This window comes from Tauraco erythrolophus, chromosome 5 (genome assembly GCF_009769465.1).
Source record: "Tauraco erythrolophus isolate bTauEry1 chromosome 5, bTauEry1.pri, whole genome shotgun sequence".
NCBI lineage: Eukaryota > Metazoa > Chordata > Aves > Musophagiformes > Musophagidae > Tauraco > Tauraco erythrolophus.
Window position 1 is genome coordinate 39,614,674 of NC_141469.1, and position 13,069 is coordinate 39,627,742.

General features: G+C 36.7%; 1 protein-coding gene across 8 annotated transcripts in view; it reads left to right on the forward strand.

Moving 5' to 3' along the window:
* The window catches only part of SLIT2 (slit guidance ligand 2), a 277,792-nt gene extending 271,499 nt beyond the window's left edge, over positions 1–6,293 (forward strand). For all 8 annotated transcript variants that reach the window (XM_086612336.1, XM_086612332.1, XM_086612337.1 and 5 more), the window contains 3 exons: positions 153–441; positions 4,762–4,973; positions 6,052–6,293. In XM_086612336.1, the coding sequence (XP_086468462.1) occupies positions 153–441; positions 4,762–4,973; positions 6,052–6,293 (743 nt within the window). The remainder of the gene's footprint in view (positions 1–152; positions 442–4,761; positions 4,974–6,051) is intronic.
* Positions 6,294–13,069: the final 6,776 nt, after the last annotated feature.

Below are 13,069 nucleotides of genomic sequence, written 5' to 3' on the forward strand. Positions count from 1 at the left end.
TCTCCAAATACTAGATTATTGCTCATGGTTGTAGGCTGAATATCTAAGAATAGTTAATTAGGAAGAAATACGTCTTCCTAAAAAATAGGAAAAGTGGTATAGAAAATTGTACCAAAGATTACATTGATTATTTGCTCTTATTTATTTCCTAGGCATGCCTGTGAAAAATAACATAGCAGCTTTGCGCCAGTCTCCAGGACAGAATGGCACCAGCTTTCATGGTTGCATCCGTAATCTGTATATCAACAGCGAACTCCAGGACTTCAGAAACGTGCCACTGCAAGTGGGAATCCTGCCAGGTTGCGAGCCTTGTCATAAGAAAGTTTGTGTGCATGGAACCTGCCATGCTACCAGCCAGTCAGGCTTTTCCTGCGAGTGTGAAGGAGGATGGACTGGACCCCTCTGTGATCAACAAACCAATGACCCATGTCTTGGAAATAAGTATGTCCTTCCTCAAGACAGAACAGTAGTGTAATATGCATGTGTCTTGTGTTATGTATATTTTTTTCATAAAAGTTCACACTTTTTTCAGCAAGGAAAAAAAAATATCTTGGGCATGTAAAAGCGAAAACAGCATCCGAGTTATAGTATCTTCTTTCCATAAACTTAACAAGGAAAAGTCCCCAGTTCAGGGGAGATAGACACATCTCACTGAAGTTCTGCCTAAAGCCTGGGATATGCTCTTACATACTTCTGTATGGGCTACTTCTTTAATGAGTTGCGCTGAGGCAAGTGTTGGTACGACAGACACTTTGTACAAAAATCATTTAGAAGTTGCAAATGGAAAAAAAATCTATTTGCTTATTTATACTTGTATAGAATGAGGAATAATAATTATAATAATATTTATTATTATTATTATTCTCTATTATGTTTCAAAAACTTGATACAATATGTATCTCTAATACTTTTATATTTTTACAGTACCTCAGGTTTTAGCAGGAAAATAGATTTCTACCTTTATGGTAAACTTGTGTTTAAGTCTGTGTGTTAAACTGTGTTAAGTCTGTATGTTAAACTTGTGTTTAATTCTTTTTGCTGATTTGTTTAGAACATTTTATATTGGAAATTTTGTGTAGGTTTATAAAGAGGGTCATGTATATATGCATAGAGAGAAAGTGAAAGAAAGTGTATGTATTTGTCTATGAGAGTATTGATATCGATGCATATTCTTCTACATTTACTGTAGAGACAGATTCCATTTTTTGTCTCATGGTCTCCCAGCACAAGAAGATCAGAAACTTCAGAAGTTCAAAGTTCTTAAGGATTTATTGGTCGTGAGCAACAAGATGTCATTCTGTTCACCCTTACCTCTGTCCTTACTCAGTTTAGCAAACTTTTTTTTCTTTTTTTGTAAAGTAACCCTGCTTGGATGTTTTGGCTGCTGCTTTTTCAGTGCTGTGGCCTATATAACTTTTGACTTTTGTTGATCAGTGGCCTGAGTTTGCTAAGAGATTCTAATAAGATGATTTTCAGCTCCCATCTAAAATGATGTTTAAGTGATCTTTTCACATAGTGTGTGTGAATAGTCTGACCCCTTAAAGCTTTATACACCAGTTAGCATGCTTTACAGTGCAGTTAGCATTGTTTACAGTGGCTATGGGCTCTTTCAGTACTCTTAAGTTTTGAACTCTTCCCAAAGCCGCCGCAGTGAATTTTTGAGGCATATCATTATAGCACTTCATTTTTTATGGGTCCTTTTCTTACCCTGTCCTCATTCACGGTAAATTAAGACATAAAGAAAAGAAGTCACAGCACGTTAAAAAATACAATTGCAATGTCTGTCAGGTCCATTTTATACTTGAGGAGTCAAAAAGAACATGAAACTCTAACCAAGTTCTATAATAAGAAAACCCAGAGAATTTGTTCAAACCGTCCTTGAAAATTTAGGTTCTGTGTAAGTTCGTATAACCAGACACATCAACACGCCAACTGAGTACTTTTTGCAATAAATTACAAAACTTGGCAAGTATCAGATACAGGCAGTATCAAGGATAGAATTAAGTGAGCACAACATTAGTATTTTTTTAGCTCTTGAAAGTATTGGTTTTGTTTCAGCTGTGTACAGTGCTGTGAGCTTTTAGGAAAGAAAGCCAAACCAAAATTGTTTATTTGCAGTGAAGGAGTGTTTTGTTGTTCTTTAGTTCCTGGGGAATTTGTTTCTGTATTTCTTGATTCATCTCTAAATCCTGTCTATTGAATTTATACATTTTGTCTAATACAGTATAACATTCAACTTTATCTGAGAAACAGACTCGTCACTGTGATCTGTTTCATAAATGTAGGGGATCTTTTGCAGATTTCTGCGCACTATGGAAAGGCTTAAGGCTTAGATTTATTTTGCCTACATCTAGGTGCTTGACTTAGGAACATAGTGACCAGAGTTTGCTCTATAGTCAGTAAAAGAATAAACATATTTTTAAAGCATAAATTAGACATCAAGTGGTCTGATCACCCTCTGGATAAGCTCATTTCTCTCCGTGACTGTGTGGGGAGCTTATGGCAATTATACATCCAACTTGGGTGCCTGTCATAGGTACCTAAAATTAGATAAGATGAAACTGTGCCTGAGAGTTTGCACTTAGCTTGATGTTCCTTTCAGTACAGTCTGAATATGAAATTTAGGGCTTCAAATAACAGGTGGAAGCATAAGTATGAGAGTTGGCATTAGCTAAGATTTAATCATCTTCTAAGTCAAGCAGAACTTTACCAAAGATCCTGACACAGATTGCTTTGATATCTGAAACAGCCTGTATAGAATATGACATGAAGTCAGTGTCACCTGAGTAACTTCAGATGTCCTAAAAGTGGTTGTTTTGTAAACAGTGAACAGATCAAATGCTAAACACAATGAAAACTAAACAAAAATCATCTGCCTTGTGATAACTGTCTAAGCCTTTAACTTTGAGTTGCTTAACCTAACAGTCTTGGAATATCAGACTTCAACCACAGGAACAATTTGAAATCTTTTAGGGTACATAGTTGCTTCAAAAGTATGGATTCTTGCATAATAGAGAAGTTGGAGGTGCTTAAGCAATTAGTTATGTTTTATATTTGCAGTTTTTAATCCCAGACTGGAGGTGTGAATGGAAGCTATGTGTTGTGCCTTCCATTCGAATATCCTGTGATGAGACTGACTTCTCATACTTTTTCCTAGTTACACCATGCTAAAGGGCTTGCACAGAATTAAGGGTACAGATGGAGAATTGTCATGTAGATTTCATTGATTAGTGGAACTTGTTTATAAACTGAAACAGTTTTAAATAGTTAATGCAAGTTTGTCAGAGTTAAAAAGTGCATTCCTTTCAATTTTACCAAATTTCTTACTGTACTGAAGGAGTCAAGTATAAACCAGAAACTTTCCAGAAAAACAGACTGTTATCTAAAAAATTTCAAAATGAGATGTTGTTTTAAAAAGAACTCTTTTTTTACTATAAAATGCAGTTTTAAATTCATTTTTGCGATCTTGTAACTGAAACAAAGGATTTTATTTTAGATCAAACTGTATATTTTATTTTTAATCTAAAGCTTTTCATTTATTTATTTATATATTTATTTAGTTGGCTGCCACAACCTACTAAGGAGGTTGTGGGCTCAGGAATTTTACAATACAGAGAGGAGAAACATTAGGGAGAGTGACTGTGACCTTCAATGTCAGGACTGCATTCCTCCCCACAAAGGAATCTTCACTGTGGTCTCCCTAGGAAACAGTATGTAGATAGAAAGCTTGTGTATCAATATAACAGTTAAAGAAAACATTATTTCTAGGATGAAAATTATTGACCCTGTGCCACCAAATGAACAACGGGAAGTGATTTTATTCCCAGTCATTGGTGATGTTTTAAGCAGACGAATTCCCCTAGTCTTCAGCTTACACTTAGGAACATGTAATTAAACATCCTCCTTTTGGGAAACACCACCTCCCTCTCAAAAGAAGTATGACCAGCTATGTGTTCCCATACTGTACATCTGAACTTAGAAGATATGGTTTAACTCACGGCCTTTTTTGTTTAGCAACAAGATTTGAGCCTGCCACAAATGTTTACCAATGCTCAACTGAGAGAGTAGCTGGTTTAATCACTTGAGTGAGACTTGATAACATAGAACCTCGTCTAGTGTGAGTTTCTGTATGAGTATTAGAGGAGTGCTGTTGGCTTTCAGTGAGGTGAAGACCTGCCTTGGACATGATATGACCACGCTGCTGGCAGTTGGCAAAGCAGACTAATGTATTTGATGGGACAGCATGTGTTCAGCTTTGAAACCACCATTGCTGGGTCAGAAAGGTATCAGTGAGGAAGTGCCTGACCTGTCTTTGTGCTGGGAGCTTCATACTTCGTGAGTGACAGTATACTGGTTTTTTTTAAATGATACAAGAACCAGAATTTCAGATGAGTATCCTTTTCCTCTCCTTAATTCTAGTGGATTACGTTTGAGCTTGATTTTGCTGCGTTCTTCTCAAAAGCATGATGAAAATTTAGGTAGACAGGAAATGTTGGGTTTAATAACTGTGGCCTATGAAGGTCTTCCATAACACATCTACAGTGGCTGTTTTCTGGTGAGGCAGAGTTCTGTACTGCAGCTTGTTTTGTGTAAACCTGCATACCAATTATAAACCTCTTCACTGCATCTCACTGAAAAAGTCCATTAGAAACAAAAGCAATTTCTTCTGAGCACAGTCCAAAGTATTTGTAGTTAATGTCGCTTAGTCTGAACTTTGATGAATAATTTATTTTTATTCTTTTGGGCTTGTTTCCCCTGTAGATGTGTGCATGGTACCTGCTTGCCGATCAATGCATTTTCATACAGTTGTAAATGCCTGCAGGGACATGGGGGAGTCCTCTGTGATGAAGAGGAAATGCTGTTTAACCCCTGCCAATCCATCAGGTGTAAACATGGCAAATGCAGGCTTTCAGGACTTGGGAAACCATATTGCGAATGCAGCAGCGGATACACGGGGGACAGCTGTGATAAAGGTAAAGAAAATTTAAAAATCATGCCATTGTTTTGGTCATAGAAAGGAGATTTTTTTTATTAAAACATGAACAGCCAGAAACATTACCAACTTTTTTTTCCCCACAATATACACATTTGTTGCATTTTTTTTTACCATGAGAATTTATCTCGATGAGAGAAAAATCAAACTTTTCCCATGAATTCGTTTACATTTTGAGGATTTTTTTCATCAAATGTTTTGCTGTGAAAACATATTTTTGCCTTTATTCAGAAACACATTTTTACTATATTTAACTATTACCTTTTACCTGCTGTATCTTTCTGTATTTATTGTTTCTCTGCTTTCTGCAACTGAGAAGCCAAATCCAATGATTCTGCTCCTAGTTTTATCACAAACTCTACTTTTGACCTCTCAGCTTCAACTGATTTATCACAGCGAATTATGCAGGTGAGATGGATGAAAACAGGATGACTTTTCCCCCTACCTTTTTCTTTTTCCTTTGTCTATCAAAGCTCTCCCTCTCCTTTCCTTACCCCAGATGGCATTTATTTTGTATTGTACATAGATGTGAATAGAATAGAAGAATATGGTTGTAGAACTTGTAACAGATGTCTCATTTTTAGCTGGTTTTATACCTCAGTAATTTATGAAGTTAGTGGAATGTAACTTGTATTAAATAACAGTTTGAATAATATTAAACTCCAGGTCTAATAAATTAAATTGCATGCTCTCTGAAACATTTCCCTATGGTAAATAGAACCAGCTGCAAGCAATGTAGGAACAGAAGATGTGTATTTTTGTAAAAGAGGAAAAGATTTAAGCTTCCAATTTTCTTGTCATTGTAATAGCTTTGTATTTATGGTTTACATATACATAATATAAACTTTGCTGAAAATAGGAGGTATAGAAAATAAAACCCAGCATTAATCAAGTTATGTTTGGTAGAACCACTACTTTCCAATATATAATCTAAGTCGAACCTTAAAATATCAATCCCAACTGCAATTAGAAACACAGCATCTTCCTTAGCAATGTCAACCGTTCTTTGACCTGTGCCTCAAAAGCCTATCTCTTATTTTACATGTTGTTTTCTGCAGAAATCTCTTGTCGAGGGGAACGAATCCGAGATTACTACCAAAAGCAGCAAGGGTATGCTGCGTGCCAGACGACCAAGAAGGTATCGAGACTAGAATGTAAAGGAGGATGTTCAGCTGGGCAGTGCTGTGGACCACTGAGGAGCAAGAGACGGAAATACTCTTTTGAATGCACTGACGGGTCGTCATTTGTGGACGAGGTTGAAAAGGTGGTGAAGTGTGGCTGTACAAATTGTCCCTCCTAAGTGTCCCTGTCACACTTGTCTTTTGAAATGTTGTATACTTATTGACCGTGTCGGACTAATTAATGCTTCATAGTGGAAATATTTGAAATATATTGTAAAATACAGAACAGACTTATTTTTATTATGAGAATAAAGACTTTTTCTTCATTTGAAAAAAAGATTCAAGTGCTTGAACTGAGACTTCTCATAACCAAGAGGAGCTTTGAAGAAAAAATAAAGACCTGGTAACATTGCAACAGAGATGGGAAACTTTAACTGCTTTTAACATGGATTCTTCTTTATAACATGCTGAAGATACACTGACACTATACACATGTGACTTTCAACTTAACAGCTCAGAGATGAAACACTGACCAGAACATGAGGCTTGTTTTTTTCACTTTGGTATCAGTATGTTTTATTGTCTTGACAGAACATACGAGTCACTTACCTATGGATGAGGAAGCATTATGAGTGAAAAGAATCAGATCATACAGAAATAACAATTGTATGAAATACATTTTATCTTTTGGAATTATTAAGCATCTTGAGAAGATGGAGTCCCATTTAATGGATGGGAAATGGGAGATACGAGAATATACTATAATCCTGAAATCTCCTGATGATGTATACTTTTATGTCAGCATGTTAGCAAAAGAAGCATAAAAAAAGTGTTTATCTGCCCTTTTCCAGTATTAATTTCTTGTAATATAAATGTTTTGGGGATGATAAAAATAGATTATTGATGGATAAATTAGTAATAATATGGATTTCTGTTTCTAAGAGTTCTAAACAACTCTATACAGTATTCGGTTTCATTGAGAAATATTTATTGTATCAAAGTACATTGTACTTAACCCTTTTAGGTCATCCCTTTTACTGTTTTTCAATGCTTTAATATATATTAATTTATATTTGTCCCAGTATTTTTGTAATTTTTTTTATTTTTTTTAAAAGGACTTAAAAATCAGGATTTTTTGCAATAGAACTAACATAGCATGTCGTCTTGGGGTAAATGTTTTCAGTCTGTTTTTTCCTCCCCTTCCCCATCCCTTTTTCTTTTCCTTAGACTCTGACCGCTTGGTGTCACTGAATCTGAAAGTGATGACAATCTGCAGTTTTTACATACAGCAGATATTCAGGACACCTTCCAAGAACCTGTAATGTAGGACAGAAAATGTCTTTACACTAGGTGGCAATTGTAGAGAAGTTAATTTTCCCTATATACAGTACTTACAGAAAATAAGATGGCGTGTAGAAAATGACATTAGAAGGTAGATCTATATAAATTAATATTCCCATGGAGCTCTTTACCTTTTTTATAAAAAAGAAAAAAAGGCTGTGCTATCAAGAACTGTGACTTTCCCCAAATAATAAAACTACTTTACTGCCCTAATGTTCCCCACGTTAACATGTTGCTGCTAAATTATAATGTAGAATTAGTAATCAATAGTGGGTTGCGTTCTTCTTTCAGTAAAACCCAGGGTACCCTGTAAAAATGCAGATGTTTTTCAATTTTATTTTATTATTTTTTTTACAAAAAAAGTTAGATGTACATGTGTAATGCAGTGTGCTTTGTCTTATTTGGACTGATATCAGTAATGCTACTGATGTTTGTAAATTAAACAGATATTTACTTCATTAACAGCTTTTATTTGTATTCTTCTGAGAAGTTTAAATTGTCTAACAGCCTTTAATTAAACATCTGTAGTTGCAAAGAATATTTGGTAAAAACAGAATAAAACCCAACCCTAGACCTAGTGTATTCATTGCTGAAAATCTGAAGAAGGAATTAACTTGGGATTATTACACCTACAGGCAGTGACATCTGAAAATGCTGGTTCATTACAAACACAGCTGAACTCATACTAAAATTAACAAAAGACTTATAATTAGAGTACACTGCATGAAAAGGCAAATTGACTCCATCCTGATGTTTTAATGGTTACACACATGGCAATTTGACAGTTGTTTTAGCAAGCAATTTGATTCTTGGGGGATTCATTTTCACTAATCTTGGACTAAGTATTTTAAATTTAAGCAATTGAATGGGATGATACTCAACCAGGTTTCTCTTTAATATAATTTTTACAGATACTTCTGTATTTATTTTACTTAGTCTACTTTAGAATTTGTCTAAATACCCAATGAAACAGCCTTTAGCATGAGGCCTTCTTTGCAGTTTCTATGAGTTCTAAATAATCTTCTGTAAGGAGGGGTAACTTTGAGGAAAAATAAGCCAATTTTGCATAACAGTACTTCTATATTATTCTTGGAGAAAATGTATTATTTTTCTGTTTGTGATCAAAATCCCTGTACAAGTCTCTGGGGTTGGACTGCTTTCTGTCCTCATACTGAAGATAAAAGAGGGACTTTGCACTGATATTCAAGCAATGCCAGCAGCTACAGGTGATCCTGAGGCCATCACGATGGACTTTTTGTGGTCTCTAAGCAGAACCAAACAAAAACTTAGGAACTAAAAAAAAAAAAACCACCACCAAAACAAACACCCAACAAATAACTTAAGCACGTACTCTTCTGGAGGAATATAAGGCACCTAAATCAAATAATGACTCAGCTCACCTTGGATACTCGAGCAGCCTTGTATTCTCGCCACTGAAGGTCCTTAAACGTCAACAAGGTGTGCCATGATGCATGACAAGAGGTAACTTTCTCAGTGAGATGGGTCACCTTGACACCTTTCTCATGCCCAAATCAAGGTTCTTGTATTATTGCTATAATAGACTGCCTTGTAACTGTATTCCCCAAACAGGAAATGGAGATCCAAGGGAATTGTAGCTATAGGCATATCTAACAGTGGAGAATTTAGTTCAGTGCAGAACTCTCTAAACATACAGGTTTTCATTCAAAAACATAAGTTATGCTGCTTTTAACATAGTACTCAGAGATTAGGTTTCTCTCCTAGTATCTGCTGCCTGCTCTAGGAATCACTCTCATACAGTCTGCTTTTAATGTATTGAATAAACTGCATAAACAGCACTGAGTCTGAAGGACACGACTTAGTACAGTAACCAAGTTCTTCACTTCGAGTTAACACTGCCTACAATTCAAATCCTTTTTTCATTAGAAACCAAGAAAACTAAAACACAGATTCCATCACTTTCTGCCAGTATTCTTAAAAGCTATAAAAAAAGCTCTAAAAGAGAAAGCTCTTGCACAGCTCCTACTGTCATCTCACAGATGATAAAAATGTGAAAGAGCATGGAAAAAAGACCACTCTTCTTGAATGGAACAGTAAAAATAATCATTGGGTTTTTGTTAACATTGGAAGTCAGCTCAGAATAGGAACTATCAGACATGGAACCAGATTCTACAGCCTGTATTAAAGCTTCTGGGGAAGACGGATATGTGAGTGGTAGAAATAGTGTTCTAAGCAAACCAATGGCGGGCCTTGAATAAGCTTTAAGAGATACATTTTATTTTCTAAGCTCTATTGTAATAACAATTTTATCTTGTATTCAGAATACTTTTTAATTGCCATATGGTGACGTTTATCTTAATATTAGTAGGCTTAGTATACTTAGGCTTAGTATTACAAGAAGCATTGTAATATGACGATGCTCTGTGTAGGTGCCAATATGATATTCATACGATGTTATGAAGGCATTTGCCTGGAAAGACCAGAATGCAGAGGTTTTATAAACGACAACAAATCTGGCAGACCTGATGATCCACAGTATACTTGCAGGGATAGTAGCAAGACAATAGAGAAAGTAGATATCACCATGTTAGTTTTGAGGAGATGAGTGATGATTAAGAGATGAGGGGAAGGGGATGGTACATTTTGGAAAGGAGCTTGCTGTTAAGAAAATAATGCCCAGAAGTTTTGGAAAAAGGTCGAGAATGTTGGAGGCTGTTTGCATTGAAGCTCTATTTTGGGAGCATTCTCTGTTATTCCTTGAAGCTTACGTATTTAAAAGAAACCTCTTTAGAGTTCTGAAAAATGCACACTTGATCCTTCTATCTTGAGTTAACCTTCTTGTTTGAGGAAAAGTTTCATTTTTCAAAACAATTCAAAATCCCATCTTCTTGTTCCTTTTCTTCTCCTTTAGAAGCAAGTGTTATTCTGGCAGTAGCTCATTAGGCATACAAGTGTCTGTGCTTCAGCTATCCCACCTTACAGTGGAGAGCCTGGCATGTAATTTCAGTTCCCATAAAGTGCAATTCCCCAGCTGAGCCATTCAGGATTCCTGGCTTTTAGAAGAAATATTTATACACTGAGCTGGTATCTCCAATCTATTTAAGATTCCTGGAGTGGAAATCAGAAAATCGTTGGTAGTTGTGACTATGTAGGGGCTGTCAGGAGTGAAGTAAAACTGAAGTGTTTGCCTGCATGCCTGGAGAGCCTGGCTCATCTTGGAGAGCCTACTGTTTTACTGTCCTCTTTATGTATTGTGTTCCTGGGAGAGCAGGAAGTCATCGTGCTCATCCTTTCAGAAACGCCTGAGAGCAGAGAGATTTTGTGTCCTTTTACAAATAAATTGTCCAGGCTGGAAATCGTAGGCCTCTTTGGCCCTCAGCCAGGTTAAACTGTGTATGTATACCTTAACATCAACCATCATCTTGGACACCGACAGCTCCTGATGTTAAAAAAGTGAATAAATCTTGCTCTCAGTTTAATAAAACACAGATGGGAAAACCAAACCAAACAGAGAGTTAACAGCTCTATTCACTAGTCTCCTGGGCTCCATGTGATTAAATCAGCGTTGGAGGGTATGTTCCTGCTGCTGCTGTTCTGGCCAGTGTCCGTAGGGGTGATGGCCAGCGAAGGAGAAGTATTCTGTCAGTGCTGCGTGTCATTTGTCAAGCTGAGAAAAAACAGTCATCTCGCTAAACAGCAAGACTTCTGGCTATCCACAGTCCCAGCAAATATGCTCCAGCTCTACAGCATGACACCCATGCTGCAGGAATTTTGCTCAGCCATGGGAACAGACTTTAAAACTGCCTCCCAGATCCACAGCTTAATTTCAAAATGTTGATCTCAGTAAGGCTTTCTGGTCTTTACAACTCCGTCCTTTTATTTCATTCCAGTTCAGAGGTAAACTCTTCTAAACATCAAGCCTCGGTACTCCCAATAGCTGCCCTATGCTGCCTACAAGAGATTAAGACTTGGGTTTTGTTTCTTTTTAAGGTATTTGTTAACATTTGTAGAGGAATCAGAAGACCTGCCTTCTTCTGAGGAGGAGACAGACAGGTTACAGAGATCCAGCTACAGAGATCAGACATTTTAATGTCCTTTATAATTTGGAAAATGTTACATTACCTCCTGTGGAACAGTCTGATAGAAACTTACATATTTTATGGATGTATAGGCTCAGACCAGGGGAATTGTTATCTGGTTTTGTCTGCTGGAACTTTCTTTTTAATTCCTTTTAGGATACTTTCCATATCACAAGAGACAAGTAAAGATAGAATTAATGTGCCTGGATTGCTTACTCTGTCATTGAAGTTCCTTAAAAAGATCCAGTAGCCTTTTTCCAGGACATTTTTCTTCTTTCTCATAGCTTTTCACATTCTGGGCTTCAATCTGTTGTTTCTGTATGATGGCCCATTTGTCCACTTTGGTTAATTTCCAGGACAGATTTAATCCCTCTAAAGAGAGGGAAAGGATACCTTTTTTCCCCTGCAGCTGTGCCTAAAATCTCTCACAGCACATCTTTAGAAGTATGTTTTCTTTCAAAGTCCTCTGAGAATAGGTTAACTTGAGCTGTTTTTACTGCAAACTTGTTTTTTTGCTTCTGATTAGCTTTATTTATTTAATCACATTTCTGTGTTTTTGCTATGGTAACAGCAATAAGAGCAGTACCAGCTGACCTGTGCTTTAGAAGTTCCTTGCTGTTTTGAAATAGCAAGTTTAAAGAGTTTGAAGTTTGCCTGGTCTCTCTCCTTTCCTTTTTTTTTTTTTTTTTTTAATTGGATCTCCTTCCTTATCATTTCACTCGGTTTTGTGCAGTTTTATGATTATACTCTTGAGGAAAGGTAAGAACTTGAGTCAAAGTCAACAGTAAATAAAACTGACCACAGAAGACATACAGATCTATCAAAAAAAATTGCTTCTAAACTCTCAGAAAAATCAGAAGTAATTGTTCAGTAGTTGTTGCCTTCTTTTTTGCTGAACAAACTTCTACATGATTAGTGAACAAAGCTATTAAGCAGCCTCCAAGTACACCCCTAGAAATAATTACTGCAGTATGTCCAGGGCTAGAGAAGGAAGAAAAAGGGGCCTAACAGTTACTCTATTCTAGTATACCTTTGCGAACAGGAAGGTTTGGGCATGTTTCTGTGTCTGAATATCCACTAGGAGACCATGCGGTCTCCTAGTGGATATTCTGCATAGATGCTCTGCAGAAAAAGGTTCACTGTTATCCTAAATATATTAAAAAAAAACGCTCTGCAAAGCAGCTTAAAAATGAGAAGCAAAACGTTTGTTAACTCCCACTTGCTCAAAACAGGGCTTATCATCCACTATCACAATCCACAGACCAGCCTTTGGCATCCACTCCTTCTCTCCAGCTTCCAGGCACTACTTGCTTCCCCTCCACTCCCCACCCACTCAGCTCTGGACCTGCCTGTGCCTGCCATTCCCACCACCCTCCTAGATGAGACACTTCTTCCTTCCCTTTGCAATAAGTCACAGCAATCTCCTTCCTGCGTGTACCTTCACTAAGATAACTGGAGGTATCTGGTAGGGAAAAACACCATGCTGGTGATGGAAAGAACACTCTGCAACTAATTAATATTTAAGCATTTAAAAAAACAAGTATCGTTTATTGAAC